The sequence below is a fragment of the Martes martes genome (assembly GCF_963455335.1).
Source record: "Martes martes genome assembly, chromosome: 8".
Lineage (NCBI taxonomy): Eukaryota > Metazoa > Chordata > Mammalia > Carnivora > Mustelidae > Martes > Martes martes.
In genome coordinates, this window is record NC_137895.1 from 123,185,802 (window position 1) to 123,212,743 (window position 26,942).

Here is a 26,942-nt window from a genome sequence, read left to right on the forward strand (position 1 = left end):
TTACATGTTCCAGTCCCTTAACTTGCTTGCACTAATGTAGTAATGAGTTCCCCTGGAAATAATTGAGAGTTAATTGTCCAAGAGTGAGATTGATTTTGTTCAAGTTAAAAACAGTAGGTGCTGAATTATTATGGAAAAAAAATATTTGTAAAGGACAAGGAATAAAAATTTAAAAGCAAAAAACAAAATTCACAGTTAGTTTCTGTTAAAAAAGAATTGACATGACTATTGAGTATCCGGGAGCCTCAGATTAATATTCAGATTGAAAAGACTGACCTTATGGTAAAAAAGAAAAATTTTAATAAGTAGTTTATGGTTTAATTACTTGTTTTGCCAGGAATCTAATGTGAAAATATAGAAAGACTTTCAAAATACAATGTTTGTACTCCAGCCAGGTCTTTAGAGACTTATGTAAGAAAATGATTAAAATGTCAGTGGGATAGTTTCTGATTTTTTGCTTTCTGCTAAAATCTACCCCCAAGAAAAGTTGAAATATGACTATGCCTTATTTCTTGATATGAAAATACTACTTTACTTAAGATATTTTTGAAATTTTCTTAATGCTAAAGAGTTTATTTACTGTCAAGTCCTGAGTCAGAGATCCAACCTTACCCTGCCCAGAATTTTTGGAGAAATTTTATGATAAGAATCCTGTCTTTGGTGGAAAAGTGCAGAAAATCCAGTAATCCAGCAATGTGTGGAATAGTCCAGTTATTTCTTTGGGGTTTTTTTTTGAAGATTTTATTTATTTATTATGAAAGACAGAGGCAGAGGGAGAAACCAGCTCCCCACAGAGCAGGTAGCCCCACTTGGGACTTGAACCTAGAACTGTAGGATCGTGACCTGAGTCAAAGGCAGACACGTAACTGACTGAGCCACACAGGCATCCCTATTTCTTTGGTTCTAAGAACATCTAGAATAGCACTACTCTAAAAATGTATCTTTTTATATAAGTTTAGGGCAAGTTGACTTAAGCTCTTACCCATTATTAGGGAAAGCAAAGAAGGATGTTTCAGGATAAAATAAGATTTATTGGTTGAACAAGATTAGCATTCAAATTTTCCTTTTCTGAGCTACTGTGAAGGGGATTTGCCAATTCTGGATTAGTGAGACTCATTTTTTTTTCTCCTTCCTTGAGAGCCACTTCCCCCCCACCCTCATCTCTAGAATGTTTCCTTCAGTGACAATTCACAGTCAAGGGGGAACAATTCTCTCCAAGAATCGTGACATTGGCTGCAACAATTTCTAATGATAGGCTGTCCTAAAAATACACAGGTTTTATAGTCCTAAAATAACATCACTGACCACCAGTTAAGACCTCTGTATTGGCCTGTGCCCTGAGCAGAATTCGTCTCTCCCTCCCCTGCACTTCGCTAGCACACAGGTTTGTTTTATCTTTGCCCAGATTTTCTGCCACTGCTGCTGTCCAACCACATGAGCTTCGAAAGCAAGGACAGGGAATTTGTTTTAAGGGTGAGAATGCTTTACATAGAGAAGTGCTTAACATAATTCTAATAGCTACCTTTTATTCTGTATTTACTATGTGTCAGGCATTGCATGAAAACTATCATTTCCACTTAACTCTTTTAATTCACTTGTCTCATTCTATCCTTGGTCTGTAAAGGACCATCCAGAGGTAAGTGTTCAGGTCCCTGTTTCATCAATTTAGGAAATGAGAAATTAGGAAGGTTAAGGAGCTTAGCCCAGGTCACTAAACTAGTAACTAGTTTAAATCTTGGTGGAGCCATGACTTAAAGTATTTTTTTTTTTTAAGACAGAAGGTTGGAGAGACGAAGGAGAAAAAAAAATAATAAATGCTAGGGTTGAAATTTTTCTTAAATCTTTCATGCCTAATGTTAGCACATGTAACTTTGCTAGGTAATCTAAAGCCAATATTCATCAGGAAAGGGGAAAAGACCCTTCCCTTGCCTACCAAAAGGGTCTTATTAGCTAATTTACACTAACCTCTTTCAAAACTTATTTGAATAGTTTGTTGTAAAAGATACATACAAAGTTTCCTTTAACAATAATTGAGGTTATATTTGTGTAAAGTACACAATTGGCAAGAAAGAGTCCTCAGGGAAAAAAAAATTGGGAGAAAATGATAAAAATAGCACATAATGTTCTAAGGGGGAGGAAGATTTGTGAATAATCCATTAAAATTGCATACAGCAAAAATGGTGTATAAAGGGTTTATTCTCAGAGGAGAATTAGTCCTGTATCGCTTTTTTCTATGTCAAGTTTTCTACTCATATATCAAAGATGGAGTGTAAGTAGACCTCTGCGCACCTCAGACTCGTGCACTCGGTGTATGAAAAGAGACAGTAATCTTTGATGCCGTATTTCAAAGGCATAGGTATAAAATACTTCAGAGACTCAAATTTTAGTATGCAATCTTAAACTTGGGTTCTCTAAAATAACCAAGGGAGCAAGAACATGCACATGAAAGGAGAGAAATATACAAGAAAACTTGACCAAAAGGACTGACTGTAGTCAAACACAGTATTTGTAAATAGAGATGCCTGCGAAGTGTGTCCACATGCCCAGTTTTCTTGGGACAGGTGGGCATAGGCCTGTTGTCCCCAGATCTGTTTCCTTCTGTCTCCTCCCCCCCCGCACAAAAGTGTAGCGGTTGCCACCCTCCCTAATACTGCCCTGAGAATCCTTCTAACTGCATTTGTATATTCGGGACCTGAGGCAGAGCTAGAATCCCTACAGTAGTTCCACTCTCCTCCACAAAGGTATTCCTGTGACACAGACCATATGGCCCCACAAGCCTGAACTATGTACTATCTAATCTTTTGTAGGAAAAGTTTGCCAGATCAATGGAAGACATATAACAAACACAATTAATGGGAAAAAAAGTAAACTATGTATTCTCAATAAATTACCTTAGAAGCAAATGTTGACTATCTGGTTATGTCACTGAAGTAACAGCAACACTGGGATAAATCAGATAATTCTAATGATCATCACCTAAGGAAACAGCAGGCAGTAAATGAAGGACCACGTCAAACTAACATGATAGTGTGTAAAAATAAATACCGAAAAAAGATTTTGAAGACCAAATTGATGGATCTTGTGAGCTGGGAGAATAATATGACGATTCAGGTCTAGATATCATTCTGCATACGTCTGTATAGCTTTTGCTATAAATATTTTTTTTAATCTGGCTTAAAGGGCTGTGCTCTGAAATACTAAGTCAGTTTCATGAAAAGCAAATCTGAAGAGAAAAACCACGTATCCAAGGATGTTTCTGTTAATACAAGGTGACACTAACTGTATTTTATGAAGCAGAAAATTGCTTCACACCCAAATTCTTAAAATCCTTCTCTCTTTTTTTGCTGCCTTTAATAAGACATAGAACATTTGTACACATGAGCTGCATAAAACTCTAATAGAATTAGCATTTAGTAATTTGATATTTTATATGCCTGGCAAATCTGATGTAGAATAAAGCAAGGAAATAAGGAAGCAGAACACTGTTTTATGACCAGAATCATTCCCTAAAGTGGAATGAGTTTACTAATACATTGTTAGTAATCTGCAGAAAGAACTGGGGCAATCTTAGAACAGACCCTTCCAGTCGAGCTCACAGATTTATAAGGAGGAGAGAATAATAAAAACTCAAAAAGAAGACAAAGTTTTATATACTAAAAACCACTGCTAAAAATATACATAGTATTTTTTTAAGCATTGATATTACAACTCATACTTCAAGAGGCAACTTGAACTCAGCTATATAGATATGCATATTATGTATCTCAAAATTGTCTCACATGTAGTTTTAAAATAGTAAGAAAACCATTGCAGCAAACTCTAAGTCTTAGAAGTGTTTCCACCAAAATCAATTTACTTTTACTTGGAATTATCACACTTAAGACTTTAGAAGATGACACTGAATTTATCACGAGCTGAAGATACAAATGGAGAAATATGATGTTCTTTAATCAGAATAAACTGATGAAAGGGAACAATGACTCTTTTCAAGGTTGAATGATTAATGTAAACGAATATGGACCACTGCATGTGTATAAAAGGTATTCTATTTTAACCCAGATCCTAGAAAAGTTATTTCACAAATATAATATCTTTTGAAGAATAAATGTGCATTATCAAAAAATTATTAAACAAATATCTTTTAAGAAACAGTGCTCTGCTGGTCAGGCGTTATTATCTGACATTATAATGCCTTAAATTACATTTTCTAGGGACATACAGAGAGAAAAAGAAAAAAATGCTTCTTTCTTGGAGTTCCTGTCAATGTTATATTATCATATTTTAAATGAGCTCATAGTACTTGTCTGAAAGATTTAATTACATTGTAAAATATAGTGATAACAAGCCTAGATTAATTAATGGGGTGAAGTGTACAAATGATTTAATATAATGATTTCCAACCTTTTTCTTCTCAAGCTAGAGAAACATTTTTGAAAAATGAAACTCCAAATACAAAACAGATAAAATTAGATCTGGCAGGGGGTTCACAGCCATGCCCTCCCATCTCCTTCTCACCCAGGACATCAGTCACTGAAGGCCTCTGCAACACCAAACACTGAACTCTGGGCAAAGCTTGAAAATCTGTGATTAATGCAGGTTTTCCTAGTTAGAAATACTAACCTTCCTAATCCAACCTTTCTTTCTGAAGATCATGTGCAAGGACCCAAATCTATTGAGATTAGAAACACTTAATCTCTTAAGTAATGAGAGAACCAGAAGAGAGAGAGACATGCAGCTGTCTGGATCAATTTACTGGTTACTCTTCCCGAAAAGATGGTAACAAATGTAATGGTCTCTTGTATCCCTTATAGTTATTTCCTAAATGTTTATGGTTCAAAATGGGGGTAAAGTTCATGCTATGGTTCTCTGAGAGACTAGAAAGGCCATCTTCATCTGTTTCTCTGCAGATTTCAGCCTTCTAAGGAAAATTCTGAAGCTATACATCAAAACTTAAATTAGGACAAAGACACCCCCCCCTTTTATTTTGATGAGACAATTGGCTCATGGGAGGGATTTCTGGTTCCTTGCCAGAGTCTAGCTTTGTTATCTTGGCAGAACAGAGGTAACTTAATTCATGCATAGTTGATGTTCCTCAAGAAGGCAGACAACACTGAAAGACCGGGAGCCGTTAATCTGAGCACCATGGAATAAAAGTTTATTGGTGAAAGGAGCCTTTACATTTCTTTTTCTCAGCCAACTTTAAGTAAAAGTCACTGCTCTGTCCACTTTTATGCATTGGAAAGTGCCATTTAAGTATAACACTTGATATGAAGCCAAGAGAGTTGAAGAAAGGGTGTCAAAAATTGGAATCCTGAAACCTCCAGTAGTTTCATTTGTGACTGTTGACTTCAATGGCTCACAGCCATGAGGAGAAATTTTTTTTTTTTTTTTCCCTTTCCCACAAGATTCAACTCTCACTTCTGTTGTACCAAGATAGCAAAGAGGAATGCTTGGCAAGAATGTTTAGATTCTGAAAAAATTCATTCATCAAAAAAAGAATATTTCTCCTCTTTGTTTAAGACCCTTTGCTTTTGTGGCTAAAGAAGCTAGCTGGGTCAGGACTTGCAGAATATCATAGATTTTTGGTTATAGATTAGGTTATTTTTTCACTAAACACTTTTGACCAGTGCTAAGTGCCATGGAGGGTAAAAAAGCATAAAATAGCTCACATTTATTGAGCACTTACTATGTCAAACACCAAAAGAGCACTTTGTTTATATTATCCTGTTTAGTTCTCACCAAAACACAGGGAAGGTTGATTTTACAATCTCCATTTTACAGAAACTGAATCTTCAATAATAACTTGCCATGGCTCACAGAGTCAAGACCTGAATCCAGTCTTATGTATTCGATTTTAAACTCATGTTCTTCCCATGGAAGTAATAAAGCCTTCAGTTTTTGCAGTACTCAGATGCAAATAATTCTGAGGAATATTGCCTGGCTGGGCTGAGAATTACTTAACTAACCATCTTTAAACACATGTCAACTATTAACTTGCTTGACTTTCCGTAACCTTGACTTCCTTCCCTTTCTTTTCCCCATATTCCCATATTAAAGGAGACAGCATTTTGTTTTGTTTTTCTGAAAATGCCCCAGTAGCATGTTGAAAATTACTAAGCAAGTTATTAATTATTAATTCAAGTCTAGAGAATCCATTATTCTTAGTGCCCAGATTCTGAAAGGGAGTTGAGTATGGCAGGGGAAGTTTTCTTTTCTAATGTGATACAAGGAGCTGTGCTCCCAGTTTCTTCAGGATGTGCTAATATGATGCCTGGATAAAAGACCTCAAAGTTGCACATTTAGTTAGGTAGAAAATAACATTGTTTTTTGACTGGAATTCTCACATTAGAGCCACACATTCTAAAAGCTATAAGATTATTAATTTCACTCTTAGAAAAAAGTACCAATGATATGATCTTCCTTTCCTAAAATAAAAACTATGTGACATCTTATTTATGTACATATAGTTGGAAGACACAAAATAAAACTATTTAATTGTCTTAACAGTCTTCCTTCAATTACCATTCCTCAGCCTCAAATTTTCATTTATCTTCTTTAAAAGTTATGGTGTTTCTAAAGGAGTTGGAAATCTTTCATAAATAAGGAACTGAATTGTTAAAACGTGTTTTCAGCCAGACTCAGAGTAGTTGCCAAAGACATATTTAAGATCAGTCAGTGAAGAAATATTGTCTTCATAATGTTGGGATAACAAGTTTGATCTTAAATGGTAATAGCCCCTGGTAAACTGAAGACTTCATCTCTAACTGTATAACTTTTATTGGATAACAAATGTTGTGTCCTCAGGCGAAGTGCTGTAACCTTGATCAGGGGTTGCACTTGGGAGAAGGATAATCCTCCATCGTGGCACTTCCTTCAGAAGGCAGCGTGGGTTAGATCTCATAGAAGGGAAAGCACCAAGGAAACCCAACAGCTACTCTCCTCTTCAAATCCTAGAGCAGATTAGTTCTGAAACTGACTATGCTGACAGATGCTTTATGACCTGGTTTCATGCAGTAATATGTACCATCCCAGGGCTTTATAAAGGGGAATACCTCATCTTTAATCTTTTTGGTAGCCTTCAATTTCTACCCCACTCAAAAAGTTTATCCACTTAAGTCTAAACATTTAACCCTAAGATATCCTTTTGGCTTTTGCTGGTTTTTTCATTCTAATTGTAAAATCATTACTTTTCAATCTTCCAAAATCATAATGAATATTACTTTATGTCTCTAATGAGGGTCATTATGAGTCTCAGCTGTTCACTAATTCTTTGCCACTTAATCAAGCTATGAGTTAACTTCTCATTTTATTTTGCATTCATATAGGAAAGACCCAAGACAGGAAGCGATTTACTGATTTGATTTGACGGTCTCCCAAAACTTCACTTTCTCGGGTTCTGACTTCTCCTTGCCTCTTCAATTGTGTAGTACCTTGTTGATTAGAAGTGATGAGAGTAGCCATTTTGTCTTGTCTCTGATCTTGGGAAGAAAGCATTCACTCTTTCATCATTACATGTGATGTTAGCTGTAGATTACTCATAGATGTCCTGTATTATTTATGAGTATAGAATTTTGAAAACCCCAATAGTTAGGAATCAAAAACCACAGAATTGAAATAATTAAAACGTGGCCAAATAATAAATTCGTTGTATGGTTTAAAGAAATATTTTAATGCAATTAATAGAACTGGTAGCTTTAGAGGAAAAAATATTTGATAAAATCTAACATTTTTTTCTAAGTAAAAAAGCAGATTGAGACAGAAGGAAGTGTATTAACATAACAGTAAATACTACTTCACAAAAATGGAAAAAAATATACTGAACATTGAAGCTCCAGAGACATTCCAGTTAAAATAAAGAAGAAAGGAAAAATATGGTTATTGTGTAATAGAATTCTGTATTTCTAGTTAATGCACAGGGAAAAGAAAGTTAAATATAACACATGACTGTTGGAAAGGAGAAGCAACATTATTACTTGTAAATAAAGGTGCCAGTTACAAAATAACTACACAAAAATCAATAACTACAAAATAACTACATAAAAATCAATAAATTTCCATGTCAGAAATAACCATTAGAAAACACAATGATTGAAACTCCTTAACAATAGCAGAAATAGATAAAGTAATTACTAACAATTTTACCTTGTAGGCCCTACATAAGGGAAACAATTAAAGTTTGATGAGGCACTTAAAAGAACACCTGAAAAAACATTTTAATGGGTGGAAAGCTAGAATGTAGTAAGATGTCAATTATTTCCACATTCTACCAAATTCACAATAGGACTGTTATTTGGAACATCAAAATGTGATTGTAAAAATCACAGAAAAGAATAAATGAGTAAAACTACTCAAGAAAAAATTTAAAATAAGATCAATGAAGGAAGACTTAAAAACTAGGTATTAAATCACGTTATAAAAAACTATAATGATGAAACCATTATAGGAATTATACAAGAAGGAACAAAGCAATTAATGAAAGAGTGTATAATTTCAGAAATAGAGTTAGCGTATGAGTTTATTATGTAAGAAAACAGGCAATTCCAAACAATGGATAAAGATCTATTCAACAGGGGCCCCTGGGTGGCTCAGTCAGTAAGCATCTGCCTTGGGCTCAGGTCATGATCCCAGGGCTCTGGGATCCAGGCCCTCAAGCCCAAAATTGATTGAGCCCCTAGAGCCCCCCATCAGTTGAATCCCTTGAGCCCTGTGTTGGTTGGTTGGCTGGTCGGGTGATAAAATTACGTAAAATTTCATAATTTGCCCCACAATATTATCTCCGTAATACATTACTGTGTAGTTAGGTTCATTTGCTATTCCTAAAGCTCTATCCAATGAGTGGCTCAGGCATGAAAAATTCTGGAAAATTTTAAGATCAGGTTTCTCAATTTTAGAAGTGGACTCATCCATCTCATGCCTGAGCCCAATTGGGAAAAATAGGAATGCCCTATAAGGGAAACAAGAATTCTTTTACTAATATTTTATTGAGAATAATTATTATAATCAATATTTTAAATTTTATGAACATCTTTCCAATTAAATTTTTTAGTATTTTAAGACAAAATTATTTCCTCATATCTTACAATTTCATACTATCACCTATTTTACCCAATGATAAAATGTGCTATTAGTTATAATCATGGCTGGTTATCATTATATATCATCATACTTGTTTCTCATCTAAAATACTTCTCCTTCTTTTTAAAGCATCTTTCCATTTCTCTGATGCTGTAGGATCATATTTCTGCAGACTATGATGAAATTTACTAAATGAACAATTGACTTTTCCATTAAGATAACACACCCTGTTAAATACACATAAGGACCATTTAAATCATGAGACACCTTGATAAGGTATTTGCCCTCGTCTTAGAATTCTACAGATGTTTATTTTTTATATAATAATATAAAACAGAGGCCAGCAAACTACAGGAAGTGGGCCAAATTTAACCCACTTTCTGTTTTTGTAAATAAAATTGTATTGGAATATAGCCACACGCATTTCTTAGAAATTTGTGGCTGCTTTTGACCTGTAATGGCAGAGGTCAGTAGGTAGAACAGAAACTATACAGCCTGCAAAGCCTAAAATATTTACTGCCTGGTCCTTTTTCAGAAAACATTTGCTGACTCCTGATTTAGAACTAATTCCTAACCAAGTCTTAAGATTCTGTGACATTTCTTTCCTAACTTCTCTTCTGCAGATGTTTCATCTCAATGGTAAAATGACATGTGTTTAATTGTGCAGTACAATATGCACTTTATGTCTAACCCTTATGTATGTATTTTAACACTTACTCTACTTCCTTCACCTGAATATATCACCCTTGCAAAATAAGTCATATTTCTGAAACCCTTTCTACAGAACTAAAATAAGTTAGAGAAGAGACGAAATTTACACTTTAATCTCTCGATTGGATAGATGCTGCAAACCAGGAGAGTATTCTTTGTTTTCTAGGCTGCCTTATTGAATGGGGTTCACTTAACATGGCTCCTGGGGACTATGAAATCAACACCCCCATTGAAACTGAGTGGAGAACACTATGATTAATTTGAAGCACAGCTCTCTATCAATTTGTTTTGGAAATAGGTAATGCTGAGATGAAGGGAATAACTTGAAAATTTTTTAAAAATGGAAACCTATCATACTTAGGAGTTCAGACTTCATTGAAATGAATTTTTGAGGAATATTTACAAAACCACATACTCTCTGTGTGTCTATAAATGTTGCATAAAGATTTGACCCATGTTTGAAAGCAACTTAGATTTTCTCTCCTACAATTCTGTAATACTAAGTCCCAAATGTGATGATAAAGAACTTTACATATAGAACACATTTCACATTAGTATGGTACACAGAATTAATTCCTAGATAATTAATAAATAATAAAAATAATAATAATAAACAGTAATAAATAATGCTGTCTCTAAAATGAAAATCTCACTCATTTTCAACAATTGTCAATCTTGCTACACATATACTACAAAAACATATAGCAGTATTAAAAACAGCTGATATTTACTAAATGTTGACTATGTACCAAACACTATTTTAGTCCTTACATAACCTCCCTTACCTCGTTTTACAGATGAGGAAACAAGCTTAGATAGGAAAAATAACTTGCCTAGGATCTCATTCTTGTTTTGTTCCCAAGCCAAAATTCCAACTCTAGTGGTTTGACTCTAACCCCCCTTTGAACCATGTACTCCCAAGTCTAAAATGAACTAAAAACAACCAATCAGAGTGTGATAATAGACGCTAGCACTTGATTTAAGGGGCTAGGGGTCACTGAGAAGGGGTTGCTGACTCTTAGTGGGAAAAAAGAAGGTGCTCCTTAGAAGAGACAGACTGGAGTTGAATTGGATTTACTAACTAGAGACAAAGAAGGTATTCCAGACGTAAGTAATAGCGTGTTCAAAGGCAGAGATGAAAGAGCACAGCACATTCAGGCAGGGGCGCTAAGGGGCAGGAGAACAGGTCTTAGGGGGTGGACAGGAGGGTTGGCAAGGGGCCTGCCAGTGGACATTTCAAACCGGAAATCAGTGATGTTAAAATTCAGCGTGCTAAGAATCACCAGGGGTGCCTTGTTTACAATGAAAATTGCTGGACCCAAACTGCCAGAGAATCTTACTCAGCTACATTCATGAATTTGCTTTCAACAGCAATACAAAGTGATTCCGGTGTAGGAGAGAGCCTCTTTGCTAACAGTGTTAAGAATGTCAGGAAATCAATATGCTGGAGCATAATATGGCTAATATCATTGGGTCTTAGAAAAAACAATGCAGCAGCTCAGTGGAGAGAGGAAAGTGTTCTTAAAGAGGATATTTGAGGTTTTTTTCAGAATTCAGAGATAATATAAAGGCGATTTTTCTTAGAGGCTTGTAACACACTCAAACACACACCCTTTTGTTTATAATTGCTTTCAGATACAATATAGATTACTAGGTTAGAAAAGAGATAAAATTTCCAGTTGTGTTAATTTTCTAAATTACGAAAATGTGAGTTCTCAAAAAACGTATGCATTTTCAAATCATATGTTTTAATGTTTTGCCATTCTTAGTCCTTCATATCCTAGCAATTAATAAACTGTAGAACAGTTAATAGGGAATCGATTGTGAATAAATGAATGAATTACTTAATCAAATCAGATATTTTCAGGGGAACCTAATTTCACACATAGGAAACCTAATTTCACTAATTTCAGGGCTTATATAATAAATCAAACAAAATGCACTGTTTCTGTACTTTTCCTAGGATTAATTTAACAATCTGAAGGGCTAATTGCTTCAGGTGAAATTTTGGCTGACCCGTAAATTTAAGGTGTGGTACTGTCTCATTAAAATATAAAAGTTACTAATTCCCATTGGCTTTGAATACAACTGGAATAGAGTTAGTGAAAACAAACTGCATTTTAAAAATTATCCGTTCCATTTATTTACTTGGAGCTCTCAAAATGACTTGTGATTAGGTCACTCCCAAAATATATTTTTTTAGAAAATCGATATATCCCCATTGCAAAAGGGAATGTCAATACATGTTTCAATATTTAAACACGCTTGAAAGGACAAAAAGGGGAAGAGGAAACAGCCATCTACCTCATCTGGAATTAAACAGGCTCCGAATGTTAGAATCTCTTTGGGTAACCAGAGATGGCCTTGACCCACTGGGGATTCTCAAACTCGGGATGCCAGATCACACACTGATGTTTATTCCACACTTAAGTTTATTCAACACAGATGGTAGGCATAAAAGAGCAGAGCTCTAATGGATCATGTCTGGGCAAAATGATAGATATGGTCTTCTTTGTTGACAGTAGAGATGTTTTCACATTCCACTTGAATTAAATTATGCTCATCCATGCCATGGTACATAATCTCTGGCAAGTGTTCTTAGAAAAAGTCGTCATCGTGTAGACTCATTGCAAAACAAGTGAAAAAAAAAGTTGTGAAGTAGTACTATAAGAAAACATAAGACAAAAGTTGAATGACCTCCATGAATTTTGAAAAATATATAGTATCTATATTAATATTCATAAATATGGATTTGTATATTATATATAAATATATACTTAGATATTAAAATTCAGGGGTTATGTAAATCTTTAATTTTAACAGAATAGTAAAAATATTTTGAATTTCTAATAAGAAAAAGAAATCATATGTTAGATCATGTTAGGTATGATTTTATATGATCCAGTCCTAACTTTAAAATGTTCATAATTGGGGCACCTGGATGGCTCAGTTGACTGAGCGCCTGCCTTCAGCCTGGTTCATGATCCCGGGATCCTGGGATTGAGCCCCATGTCAGGGTCCCTGCTCATAAAAATTTTTTTTAAATGTTCACGATCAAGTTTGGTAAATAAGACATATGCACGTGAAGTTTTATATAGAAGGGAAAGTTAAATAGTAAAATAAGATGTGATCAGAGCAGTTATGAAGCTTTATCAAAATGGACTCTAGGTAGTAATTTCTGGGTCTTAAAAATATAAATGGACCATATAGCTGGTTAGATAAGGAGGGCAGAACATTATTCCAATCAAGGAAGAGGATAGGACTAAACAAAATCTTATTAAGTCAGTGTTTGTTGATTTAGACCATTTAGAGATAACATAGGCATACTGATGTTAGGAGTTTACAAGCACACATTTGGATTCACTGATTCACTAGAAGGACTCACAGAACTCCAAAAAGCTGTTAAACTCAAGGTGGCCAAAAAAACCAAAAACAAACAAACAAAAAACCTCAAGGTGGCCATTTGTTACAGCAAAAGGATACAGATTAAAAATCAGTAAAAGTGAAAAATACACTAGGGTAGAGTCCATAAGAAACCAGGCGCAAGCTTCCAATTGTCTTCTCCCAGTAGAGTTGTAGAGACAGCACTTACGTCCCCCAACAGCAATTTGAGAAAAAACACCAAGTGTTGCCAACCAAGGAAGCCTACTCATGCATTTTGTGTCCAGGGTTTTTATTGAGGGGCAGTCAGATAGGGATGAATTTCTCTATGACTATTCTCATCTCTAGTCCCCAGTCCCTCCAAGAGGTCAAACTGATACAGCATGGCCCCAGTACCCAGGTGCATAAAAACAGCCATTCAGCATAACGATCCTAATAGCATGACTACCTAAGGACCTAAGGAGTGAGCTGTTACTCACCAGGCTGCAAATATTTCACTGCTGCTCCAGTTAACAGTTCTATAAAAGAAAGTTTATGTTGTGCTAAACTGAGAATTTGAGAATGAACTACTTACCAATCTTTTTCTTTTCATTTCTTCCCCCTTGCCCTGCCCATTGTGCACCCCATTACTTTCTTTTCTGAACTGCAATGTGTCCTCTCTGAAGATGTTCCAGTGGATTCGATCGCCATCGGCAGGACTGGGTGGACAGTGGATGCCCCGAAGAGGTACACACGCTTTCTCATGACAAGATTCCTGGGGCCAAGCTGTCATATAGAGTTGCTACATCTTAATGAAAATGGCATCTAATTTAACAAAAATATCCAGGAATTATCGAGCCCTTAATATGTACCACATATTGGGCTTAACTCTTTACCTGTATTATCTCGATTTAGTCTCATAGCCTTCCTTAGACCTGGGAGGTGTTATTGCCCCATATTACCAAGAGGAGAAGACGGCGGGGCGAGGGGAGATGGTGGGGATGGGGGCAACAAGGGTAGCAGGTTAGATGTATGGCTAGGAAATAGAACCGGAATCCAAATCTTATAAGCCAAAGGTAGCTCTCTTAAACACTTGCTGCTTTTTAAGATCTCGGAAGCTGTTGTTCATCTCTTTAGCTCAAGTAACAAAACCAACAGTATGGATGAAGAGACTACTTGCATCAAATTGATGTAAAATCAGTCAGAAATGGTATAACAAAGAAACAGTAACCCCGAGACAAACGTGATGGAGACAGTGATGCAAGTTTTCTCATTTAGCGAAAGCAAATCATGTCAGAGTGCTCTCTTTAAAACTAGTGGGAGACCAATGGTTATTAGAACCTTTCTTAGAAATTAAGTTTTTATTTATGATATCCTATAAATATCTTGAGAAAAACATCATTGAGAATATACTTGAATTTTAAGTGCAGAATTGCCTGTGCAGCTTTAATCAACTTTTTGACATTCATTTGGGGGATTATAGTGATATACACTAATCTATTTCACTTCACTTATGGAACAACATCGTTCAAAATGAAAATATACTGCTGGAAATGTGGTTGTGTTTTCAGATTGATGTTTCTTTCATGTAATCACATTTACTTCAATGAAAATGTTGAAATTGAATAGCTATATTGTGTAAAGATCAAGAGTGTAATTCAGGCATCTTAATTTTCTTGCCCACCAAGAACCAAGGAAATAAAGAAGCCATCGTATTTTAAACCCTCCTAAATTTATCTGTGGAGAATTTACCATGTTCTGTGGAATGTGCCGAGCACTGAAATTATAAATTTTTTTTTAAATTATCCCCTATTCCCAAGGAGTTCAAAGTCAAGTATCTTCAGTATTCAGTGTTTCCTTTTAATTATGTAATTAAATTGTCAATATTAATGGCTTTACGGTGGGCATTTATATCCTTCTAGTACAATAAAGTCACCAACTCCAGTCCATCTTCTGTGCCTAAAAGTAGGGTTAAATTTTCTTTCTGATCCTGTGAGATAAATTTTCTCCATAAGTGCAGATCCTAATATGAGCACTTACTATGTACTATTCTAAGCACCGAAAGCATAAAAATGGAAGAAGTGTGTTCAGCAGGTGGATAGACCACTGAAGCATATAGAGAAGGACATGGCGGAGAGTAATGGTAAGGACGTGGTCTGGTTAAGTAGCATAAGGGAAGGTTTGCTTGAGGAGAAGATAGATGATGCCTGAAAGGGTAACTGGAGCTGAGGAGAGGAGTGGTGAGAACTGGGACTGGTGGGTTAACAAAGTCCCAAACATGAGAAGTTGAAGGAGTTTGGGCTTCATCCTAAAGACAAGGGAAGAATGGAGTTTCCTCAGAAAATTAAAAATTGAACTACCATATGATCCCACAGTTCCACTTACAGGTATTTAGCCAATGAAAATGAAATACTCACTCAAAAAGATAACAGCACCCCCATGTTCGTTGCAGCATGACTCACAACAGCCATGATAAGAAAATAACCTACGTTTCCATTGATGGGTGAATGGATAAAGAAAATGTGATGTATATGGATGAATGTACACACACACACACACACACAGACTGAACATTATTTAGCCATAAAAAGAAGGAAATCTTGCCAGTTGTCACAATATGGATGGGTCTTGAGGGCATTATGCTAAGTAAAATATGTCAGACAGAAAAGACAGTACTGTATGATCTCACTTATATGTGGAATCTAAGCAAAACAAAACACAAAAAGCAAAACCCAAATTCATGGATAGAGAACAGATGGGGGGTTGGGGGTGGGTGAAACTGCAGAAGGGGCTCAAAAAGTACAAAATAACAGTTATAAAATAAATAAGTCCTGAGGATTTAATGTACAGCATGGTGACTGTACTTAAGAATAATGTGTTACATATTTGAAAACTGCTGAAAGTAAATCTTAAAAATTCTCATCACAACAACAACAAAAAACTTTTTGCAATTACTTTTTTTTTTGTTTTGTTTTAATTTTTTTTGCAATTACGTTTTTTGACAGATGTAAGGTAGACTTATGGCGGTGATCATTTTGCAATGTACAAAAATATCAAATCATTATGTCATACATCTGAAACTAATTTACTGCTATGTATATATATATCATTCCTCAATTAAAAAGTAATAAAGGCAAGGGAAAGGCTTTTAATCAGGGCCTTTGGAAGAATCACCCAAACTATGGGTGAATAATAGGTTATGAGGCAAGAACCCAAGAAGTTGACTCTGGTTATAACCCAGGCCAAAGATGCTGGCGATCTGGGCTGCATCAGTGGGTAGAGTAGTGGTGATCACAGAGAGGGTGGGGGAAGGATCAGTAGGTAAGTGGCTGAATGGAAATGAGGACTGTGGAAGTCCTCTTTTATATCATCTATCTTCTTATTTCCCTGTGTTGCATCCTGGGAAATTTCTTCAGATCAATTTGCCAGTTTATTAATTTTGTCTTCATCTCGTTTAATCCGCTGTTTAACATATCCATTGAAGTAGTAATTTCAAAAGATGTATTTTTCATTTCTGAAATTTAACTTTTATACTTTATTAAATCTGCCAAGACATTTTTGTAGTCTATGTTACTAGTTCATTTTTAAATTTTGCCTTTCATTTCTTTAAATATTTCATATATAAATTTTTGTGCATCTTATATTAGATGATCACAATATCTAAAGATTTTGTAGTTTAAATATGTTGTTCATTGTTTTTGCTGACTTTGTCAGTGTTTTTTTTTTTTTCTTTTTGTGTTTCCTATTGTGTCCTTTAATTAGAATTGCATTTTTATTTTATCCTGTTCCATGGGAACCCCAAGGACCTAAATAGATGGTACTTTCCACCAAAGAATGTTTGATGAAGAGAACCTGAGAATTTTAGGGGACACAATATTCCCCTATTTAGTATGGAGAGGAGAGATATAAATTTATCTCCCCCATCTACTGCTGGCACAGGCTTGAGCTCCTTGAAGCAATATTGATTTTTAACATTTCTTGCCCTCTGGGCAAATCCTGCATTTTTCCCTTGCTTAATGCATATGACTCCTACTGGAGTCTACAGCTTTAGCTTTGTTTTGTTTGGGGGGAGAGACAATAGAAAGGTACCCTTGGAGATTTTCTTTGCTTCCTGCAAATCCTAGTAATGCTTTAAAATTCAAATTTTATCCAGAAGCTACTTGGTTTTGCAGAAGGAGGCCCATTTAGAGTCTTTAATCTGCCCTTACTGCTGTAAGCTAAACAAGTCCAGGATGTTAGGTTAAACATTAAGGTATTTGCTAATACTGGTCTTTGACAATAGAAACACAGGAGGAGAATAATTTGCGATGAGTTCCATTGGAGACTTATTGAGTTTGAGATGTTTGTGACACCCACATGCATAAGTTAAGTCAATAGATGAATATTTGGGTCAGAAATCCAAGAGAGAGATGTGTATTGTTGGTATCGATTTATGTATATCGACATAAACATGTGAATTGAAATCACAGGTATGGTGGAAATTGCTGGTGAGAATGCATATAGCAAAAAGATTAGTCAAGAAAGATCTATAAGAACTACCAACACATAACAGAGAGATAGAAATAAAAAGAAGTTGTAGAAAGCTATCAGAAAATTGGTGCGAGTGTGTGTCATAGAAGCCAAAACTAGGGAGTGCAAAGCTAGCTGGGCCCCATGCTGTGAGATGTGAAGAATATAGATGATTTTGTGCATAAGGAGGTATTAGAACCACCAGTATAAGAAATTTCAATTAACTTGTATTGGATAACAACAAGATTTTCCTAAGTAGGGAAAGTGGGAGTCTGTGAAGACCAGGGCAGACCTATCTCTGGAAGTATGACTGAATGGAAGGAAAAGTAGGGGAATGTCAGAAAGCTTTGAGGAGAAGGAGGAGGACTAAGGAGAAGAGGAAAGACTGAGTGTTTAAAATAAGATTGGACATGCTCGAGTGTGTTTAAGGGCTAACGGGAGCAAAGCAGTGGAAAACCTGAGACCGAAAACATTTTGAAGAGAAAGAATGGTATTAAATGAGCAAGTTCACAAAAACCTGACAAAGTGGGCTGAATTGGGCCAAAGTAGAGGTTGAGAGAGTAGCTATAAATACTGGGCTCCCTCCATGATTACAGAAAGAAAGAGGGATAGGTCCATACAGATTCAAGCACGAATCCTGATTTGTAAAGAAATGCAGAGAAATCTTGCTGATGACTCTTATCAAGGAAATAAAAGGTGAGCCCGTGGGGTAAGATTGGAAGAGGCATTATGGGATTAGAGTTTTCAGTAGAGTGGAGAGGGTTTGCAGTTGATATGGAGGATGGTGGGAGAGGAGACAGCAAACAGGACAGTGTTGCCAAGCAGCTCAGAAGGCCGGCTAAGGACGCCCACAGGTGGTAACCCTATGGAGTTCCAAGCCTGGGATGTGTGATTGTTCTCCAGCTTCTTCTAGCTTTGTTACAGGGCAGGGAGAAGGCAGGTGGGTTTTTTGGTTTGTTTTTTGTTGTTGTTGTTTTTACTCCATTTGGTTTTGGGGATTTTCTGAAAAGGCAGAAAAACAAAACAGGGCAAGATATTTGAAGGAATTGGAAAGAGAGGTTGAAGTGATGGGGGGAAGGGGATTGAAGGGAGAAAATCATTGTACTTGGGCTTTCAGTGTCATCAAAGGAGAAACAGAATCTGAGTGAAAAGATTCTTGGAGACTGAAAAGAGGGCAACTGGATCTATGATCTCAGAACAAAAGCATCTCCAACTGCCTGTGAGGTCCAAGCTACGGTGGCGGGGGTGGTGGTGGTGGTGGTACCTGACATAGAGATCATTAGGCCACTGGCTGAGAAAATGTGGGAAGCTTTACCTTTATTCCCATAGGATATTGGGAGTTGAAGTGGGGAAGAAACCTGTATCCTATTCCATTAATGAAAAAGGAAGCCATCCCAGGAATTCTTGCTCAACTAGCAATAAGTGCATTGTACTTTGTTAATGACAAGAGAAGTTTAAGAAAGAAATTTACTTAATAATAATTTTCAGAAGTGAGATGAGTACCTCCCAGGTGCATACTAATTATTTTCCAAGACCTACCAGAGGGATGGGGTCCTTTGAAGAACAAAGAGGTGGGGAGAAGCACCAGCTTCTAAACCATGAAAGTTTGGATGTCGGAGATTGTTGCTGGTGAAGGTCAGAGGATTTATATTTGTGGGCTGTAAATAAAAAATAAAATATGCATCTTTTCCTGGTGTCTTTGAAAGTCTAGCTGTGCTAAGGAGAAATAGGCTAAGGGATTATAAGAGGGTCATTCAATCTTTTGCTCAGGTGGTTTTGAATAGTTCATAAAAGAAAACAAAAATTTTAAATATTCTTTCAACCTGTGGTGGATTGTTTTTGAAACAATAAAGTAATATGGAGCATTTTACCAAATATTTAGAATTTAGTATTACCGGTTTGAAATGCATTCTTTCTCTTTTTGAGAATGCATTCTTTCTCTTATCTTTTTGCACACGTTTTTCTTCTTGTGTGAACTTCTCCCTTTTGCCATTATGTCTTTTATAAATCACTATAAAATTTAGGGCAAGATAAAAAGTAATATGAAAGGTTAACCACAGAAATGATGAAATCCGAATATCTAAAGGTGAAAATGCTTTACTAATATCCCATTTTATTTCTCATCTATTTTGTATACTTTGTAAATTACTATAATCTACAAATATTGTCCTATACAAAAATAACAAAAATAACTCATCTTGATCTGAGATTGATTTGTGCTTCACAGCTCAGCTTCTTTCATGTAATTTTTTAAAATGCACATACGATCTCTCTTAAATTGTTTTCCCATTTTTTTCTCTTGTTAGTCCAAAGAGAAGATGTGTGAGAACACAGAGCCAATGGAAAGTTCTTCTCAAACCACCACAACCGTACAAGCAACAACCACAAAATTCAGGGTCCTAACGACCACCAGAAGAGCAGTGACATCCCAGCTGCCCACCAGCCTGCCCACAGAAGGTACTCTCAATATTTCTGCCTTTTTTCTTAAAGGTGTTTTTTTTAAGGATTTTATTTATTTATTTGAGAGAGAGAGAGAATTAGAGAGAGCATGAGTGGAGAAACATCAACAGGAGAAGCAGACTCCCTGTCGAGCAGGGAGCCCAATGCAGGACTCGATTCTGGGACTCCAGGATCATGACCTGAGCTGAAGGCAGTCGCTTAACCAACTGAGCTACCCAGGTGCCCCTTGCCTTTTACTGTGTTGATATGAACTGGAGTAGCTCTCTAGAGGGAAAGTTATCCTTTGGCAAACTGGACTTCTAAAGGATTTCTAAAGGGGAAAAGACAAAATTATTATGGAATAAAAATATGTGTTAATATTCTTTTAATGTACAGTGACTTTTATTAAGATTTAGCTTTTTGTAATATCCTGGCTACCTGTGCTCCCTAAAAAGGAAATACAGACTTGCTTTTATATTGCTAAATTTTGTGGTACCTGAATTCAGTATTTCAGTCACAGGAGAGAAAGGCAAAAGGCATATAGAGAAAATAGATAATTCTACTTATATGCAGTTCTAATATTTACCTAAATACAGACAATAAAACCTGTTGGTCTATAATCTATAGAGAGGCACTGTGTCTTGAAAAACATTTCTTCTGCCAGGGAAGACAAAAATACTGGAAAATATTGATGCATGGGCACAACTCATTGGGGGAAGAAAGTGTATCAGCTAAAATAGAACTATATATTCTGACTGGTACCACTAGGGAGAAATGTGAGACTAATTGGCCAAGAGTGAGCTCTGAGGGGAAAAATGATCTTATTTATTTATAGCCATCAACCTTGCTTTCATTTGAATAATAAATTAAACTTGAAACTTTTGCTTTTAACTGAAATTTAATTGGATATTAAAAGTTAACTCGAGGCGCACCTGGATGGTGTAGTCGGTTGAGCATCTAACTCTTGATTTAGGCTCAGGTCATGATCTTGGAGTCGTGGGATCAAGCCCCAAGTGAGTCTCTGTGCTCAGTGTGGAGTCTGCTGGAGAGTCTCTCTCCCTGTCCCTCTGCCCCTCTCCTCACTCACGCTCTCTCTTGCTCTAAAATAAATAAATAAACCCTTTAAATAAAGGTTAACTAGAGTAAAGTTATAAAATGAGATGAGGACAGCTGCTAAATACATTTTATTGCTTTTAAAGCCAATGTTGTATTTTAATCCATCTTATTTGGGGTTGTTATATAGCCCGTGAAATATTTTTGTAGTTCGAATCCTACCCCATGAAAATATTACTTCAATTTGAATCCTATGCTTTAGAATAAAATATAACCACTGAAACAAGAAAAAAAAAGGCATGTTTATTTGTATATTGTGTTCATTATGGGCAAGATCTTTTCATTTATGATTTTGGTCGTATTTATTAGCAGTGGATAAGCACCTAACCTTTGAAGTTAAATTCATAAATATTTTAGAATTTCCTGATCTTTTTTTTAAGTGAATAATGAAGGCCATCACTATAGAGTCTAATTACAATAAGTCATTTTCAAAGATTAAAAATAAGGGAACTCTAAGTTAAAATTATAACTAATTTTCTCAAGATCTTAGGAATCTTATAATGCTTTACTGAAGTTTTGATCTTAAAATTTTAGTAAGAAATTTTAGTACTACCTGTGTAAACTAGCACTTCGCTCTCATTGCACTAAGAAATTCACTGAGTAAGATTTTGAAATCTATTCATGTTATAATTAAGGCATTAGTAGACTATTGGTCATCAGATTTATGCACCATTAAAATTTTTTTAGTTACAATAACTTAGAATTTCTCTTCCAGATGATACCAAGATAGCACTGCATCTAAAAGATAATGGAGGTAGGAATTTATATTCTTTTCTTTTTTAAATACCTTTAGATACTAATTCATTTCATTCATTTAAATATGAGAAAGGATTTGTGGGCTTCTAATATAGAGTGAAGTTATATTTCAATCTCTGTTGGTATTTAACATGGGAAGAATTTATTGTTTGGCTTGAAAATCGAAACGGTTTCAATAGTGGAATGAAATTCTAATCCACATGTTTGCCTATAAAACTACAGGACACCAATGAGCCATTATAAAGTGAAAATTTATCCACAGATCTTTTTCTTCTTTTTTGCGCTATTCTTTGGTTTAATTGTATATTGAGTATCTACATGGTGGAGGTATTGGGTTCAAATGTTTTTTCCCCCCTCTAGGTTGACTATTCAACATTCTCTATAAATGAAATTGAGAAACAGGCCAATATGGAAATATACTTTATAGGCCTTTTATGTTTTAGGTGAAGCTAGGGACAAAAATCAGACATGCAAAAAGAACATCTTGGTAGTTACATACTTCACATTTTCCTAAGAAAATTTAGCAATATCTATAATGGTCCTTGAAAATTTGGAAGAAAATTTTACCGATATTAAGACTGTGAAAGATACTGACTAAATTTTTCAAAATAGTTCTTTTTTTATTAAACTGTATTAGCTCATATGTGCTTCTCTATCAGTTTCCTGCCTCTTGATAAAAGAGATTTTTTTTTTCAGTAACTTTATTCAGCTCAAGAAGGGGAGGTGTTTCTCTTAGCAGCTTCTCTTATGTAAATGGGGCCACCCTGTGACATGGATCTTTACTTTTGCAGCCCCAGCTGATTTTGTAAGTCAAAATCCAATGTATACATTGTTAGGGATTTTTTTTTTTTCTTTTAGCAACTGTAGGGAATAGTTTCTAAATTACTCAGTGGACGTTAAGTAACAAATACTTTGATGTTTTCTTAGGTTGACTGTATGATAAGGTATATATTGTAGCATCTTTAAATTTCATATCAATCAATTTGAAAGATAAGCTGCTTATTAGCCTCTTCACGTAATCATTATTAACATCAATTATCCATTGTCTTTGGTCTGTACCATAGTGTTTCATTTCATTCCTTCTTTTCTTATTAATATATTAATAGTGTGAGCAGATAGCTTTACAGATGACCATTTGCAGCATATGTACAAGCTAGAAATAAGTTAAAATCTTAGCACTGGAAGGGGTAATAACAATTCCCCTGTTCAGAACTTCTCAGAGCAGGATGCTACTTAGTTTCATGTGAACATAAGTCTTAAAGTTGGTGTTACCTTATGAAATGGAGGAGGGCTCCCCAAGAGGCTTCTGTTGTATTTGTTATACTTAATTCTTAATATGGGTAGTGGTTTCATTTCTATGCTTTCTTTTCTCTCTCTTTCTTTTTTTAATATTCTAAATATTTAGGATAAATATTCCATAATGCTAACAGAAAAAAAAAGATTGCTGTGATTAAATAGGTATGAGATACTCTGGATGAAAGAAAATTAAAAGAGGTTTCTTTGCTAGAGAGCTGTTCAAAGCTTTTATATTCATTTGTTTATTCATTAATTCCTGCTGAATGCCTAAGTGCAGGGCACTGTTACAGGCTTGGAGCCATGATAAGTGAACAAGACGTTGCCAAATTCTCAGCTTTCGAGAAGCATGTATTCTTTTTTTTTTTTTTTAATAAATATATAATGTATTATTTGCTTCAAGGGTACAGGTCTGTGAATCATCAGGCTTATACAATTCACAGTACTCACCATAGTACATACCCTCCCCAATGTCCATAACCCAGCCACTCTATCCCTCCCCCTCAATCCCTCAGGAACCCTCAGTTTGTTTCCTGAGATTAAGAGCCCTTATAGTTTATCTCCCTCCCTGGTCCCATCTTGTTTCATTTTTTTCCCTCCCTACCTGCTACAGCCCCCCGCCCTGACTCTCAAATTCCTCATATTAGAGAGATCATATGATAATTGTCTTTTCCTGATTGACTTATTTCACTTATTCTAAAGAAATTTCAAGTTGGAAATAAAGAATTAGTGTCGGGCATTTCTCCACGATTTGGTCATAAAACTTTTCTGTAAGTTGCATCTCATGAACTGAATGTTTTGTGAAATGCACTTTGGGAAATAGTTCCCCAGAATATTACCAATTATCCCAAGGAAAATCCTTAGTTTTGTTTAGTGCAGCAAGGAATCTGAAAACATTGAAGATTTTCTTCATGCAGTGCATAAAACTGCCTTATGAAGTTGAGAAGTCAAGTGAAGTAAATTCCTGATGTAAATGGAAGACATTTTTTTCTTTTTTGTTATACTAGAAAAGTTGACTATTGGATTTTCAGATGATCGTTAATGTGCAGCATGTATCCCCCAGAATTCCAAAATATCACACTTTAACTGTGTCTATATACAGGAACTCTTTTCATGTCTAGGGTTGTTTATAAAGCACTTTTTCTAAAAGTACAGTTAGAGCAGACCAACCTGACCAGTATTAAGACAAATATTCCTTCAAAACAGTACTTAAGGGAAATTACACATCATTTTTTATAACATCTTCATTAAGATAGCATGCTTTCATTGTTTTTTATCTCATGGAATTTGAAGATGCAGGAAAGATTGTCAATTTAAATCTAACTTGATTAGTTGATTAAATATGTTGAAAACAAAATTCAGAACTGTTCTCCCCTTCCCCATCCCGGTAAACATTTTTGCAAGATGGAGCTAATAATGAAAAAGGTTGCCTAATGTAAACATTTTCTCACATTTATTGAGAATTTTTTTTAAAAGCAAACTAATAAATTTTTCTAAATTGCTATGTATTGTTGCAAAGAAATTTAGCACATTCTATTTCTTTATTTAATTTCATTTAATTGGTTGTTTCTAAAACCATTTTAATTTAGAGGCCTCTACATTCCTGAAAAAGAGGGTGACATTTTTCAAAATAGTCAATGTGTAGCTAGAAGCTAATGATGCTGCCTTTAGATATTGGATTACCTTGCCTCTGAGTCTTTCTGGGACATTGCTTTGGTTAAAAGAGTTGATTTTCTAGTGGAATCTACAGCTGGCATGATTATACATTACTTTCCAGGACATTTTCCTTCATCTTTGATATGAAAGTAGAAAATACTTCTGAGCAGCTGGACACCAAAGGCACACAACAGGGCTTCTCCTTCACAGGACCCAAACTGAGTTACAGTCTGCTAAATCACTCCTGATGAATCTTCAATTGTGATTTGAGGTTCCTGCCACCTTTAGAGTAGGACTAGGTAGAACTTCTGGAAGTTTCAGGATAGTTTTTGGTTTGGAGAAGTTTTATTCACCTTAAGGGTTGAATGGAAATTCTAAGACCTATGAACAATTTGGAGACAAGAATGTGAAAAAATCTAAACAAAGAGAATGATATCTACTGGGTACAGACCCCTTCAGTGACGTATAGTGTTGATTGATGGTGAATGGTGGAATACACCCAGAAGAGCCAATATAAAGGTAGCATTTTACCTCCATCTGTACAACTATCTCTGGAGAGTTGGAGGAAGATGTAGGAGAAAAAGAAAAAGAGGAAAAAATATCTGCACTAAGTGTTTACTATGTTTCTGGGACCTTTCTAAATGCTGTCGTGTGTAGTTACCTCATTTAATCCAGGCATCACCCCTGTGAGTTGGTCCTGTTATTATTCTCATTTTATAGTTGAGGAAATGAAGGTACAGAAAGGTTAGGTTATCTGACTAGTATGTGGCAGACCTGGGGTGTGATTCTATTTAATAATACAGATTCCTTAATACAGATTCCAAGTCCTGACAACCTCTCAGTATTACTGTTTTCTTACAATACAGAGCTCCTACAATCAAACTTCAAATAGAAAATGCCACCATAATAGATTTTACTTATTCCTACTATATTATTTTTCCTTTTCTATATCAGCTGACAATACTTCTAATTGTTTGGAAATGAAATTTTCTTTTCCCATGTACTGATGCAGTAGTTTCCATTTTATCCTTTCTATGAAAATCACAACACGTTGATTCTCCTATGGAACTCAGCAGTGGTCTCAATCATGGGCAGCTGTTCTCCAAACTACAGGGCAACTCTGTGTTTATGTTCAAAATCTAATTTAAAATTCTTTCAGCCTTCTTGGTTTCTCTAGAAATTCAGGTTTAATTCACCATGAAAGGGTTTCTAGAATGTGTTTTTTAAATGTATGTATTTCTGTGAATAGTGGTTATAAGCATTTAAAATCACATCTTCTTTGGGTTTTCAAATCCTGGAAAAAGCTTACTAGAGGAGTTACATTTCTAAGGAATGACCTAGCTATATATTATAGTAGGTCAAACTATTAAATGCCTTGTTTGGTGTTTGATTAGGTTGCTTCCAGATGACACTTACCACCTAAATGGAAACGTAAATGTCTTCAGGATTAGACCCGGATAAAATTATATCCAGAGCTGAAGGAAGTTTGCAAGTTGAATCAGTGGCAGGGTCCTTTAATTAAGAAGTAAAATCTTCAATAAGATTCAACTCAATTGGACAAAATGAATTGTACCATTCTGCTACAGAGCAGATGTTAAAATTATTTTAAGGTCTAAAATCCTTGATTTGATTTTATTATTTAAAATGTCATGACTGGGAGCACCTGGGTGGCTCAGTCATTAAACATCTGCCTTCAGCTCAGTTCCTGATCCTGGGGTCCTGGGATTGAGGCCCCCATGGGTCTCCCTGCTCAGCAGGAGACCTCCTTCTCCCTCTCCCACTCCCCCTGCTTGTGTTCCCTCTCTCCCTGTCTCTCTTCTGTCAAATAAATAAATAAAACCTTAAAAAAATAAAATAAAATGTGTTGACTTAGGGGCACCTGGGTGGCTCAGTCTGTTAAGCGTCCAACTCTTGATTTCGGCTCTGGTCATGAGCTCAGGATTGTGAGACAGAGCCCCACACTGGGGCTCCGCGTTGATCATAGAGCCTGCTTAAGATTCTCTCTCTCCCTCTCCTTCTGCCACTCTCCT

At 35.6% G+C, this 26,942-nt stretch overlaps 1 protein-coding gene across 1 annotated transcript in view; it reads left to right on the plus strand.

Annotated features, from left to right (window-relative positions):
• Positions 1-26,942, plus strand: part of PLXDC2 (plexin domain containing 2) — a 446,156-nt gene that overhangs the window by 351,100 nt on the left and 68,114 nt on the right. Inside the window, exons 10-12 of the mRNA XM_080812133.1 lie at positions 13,833-13,893; positions 19,962-20,112; positions 21,923-21,961. Of these exons, the coding sequence (XP_080668259.1) occupies positions 13,833-13,893; positions 19,962-20,112; positions 21,923-21,961 (251 nt within the window). The remainder of the gene's footprint in view (positions 1-13,832; positions 13,894-19,961; positions 20,113-21,922; positions 21,962-26,942) is intronic.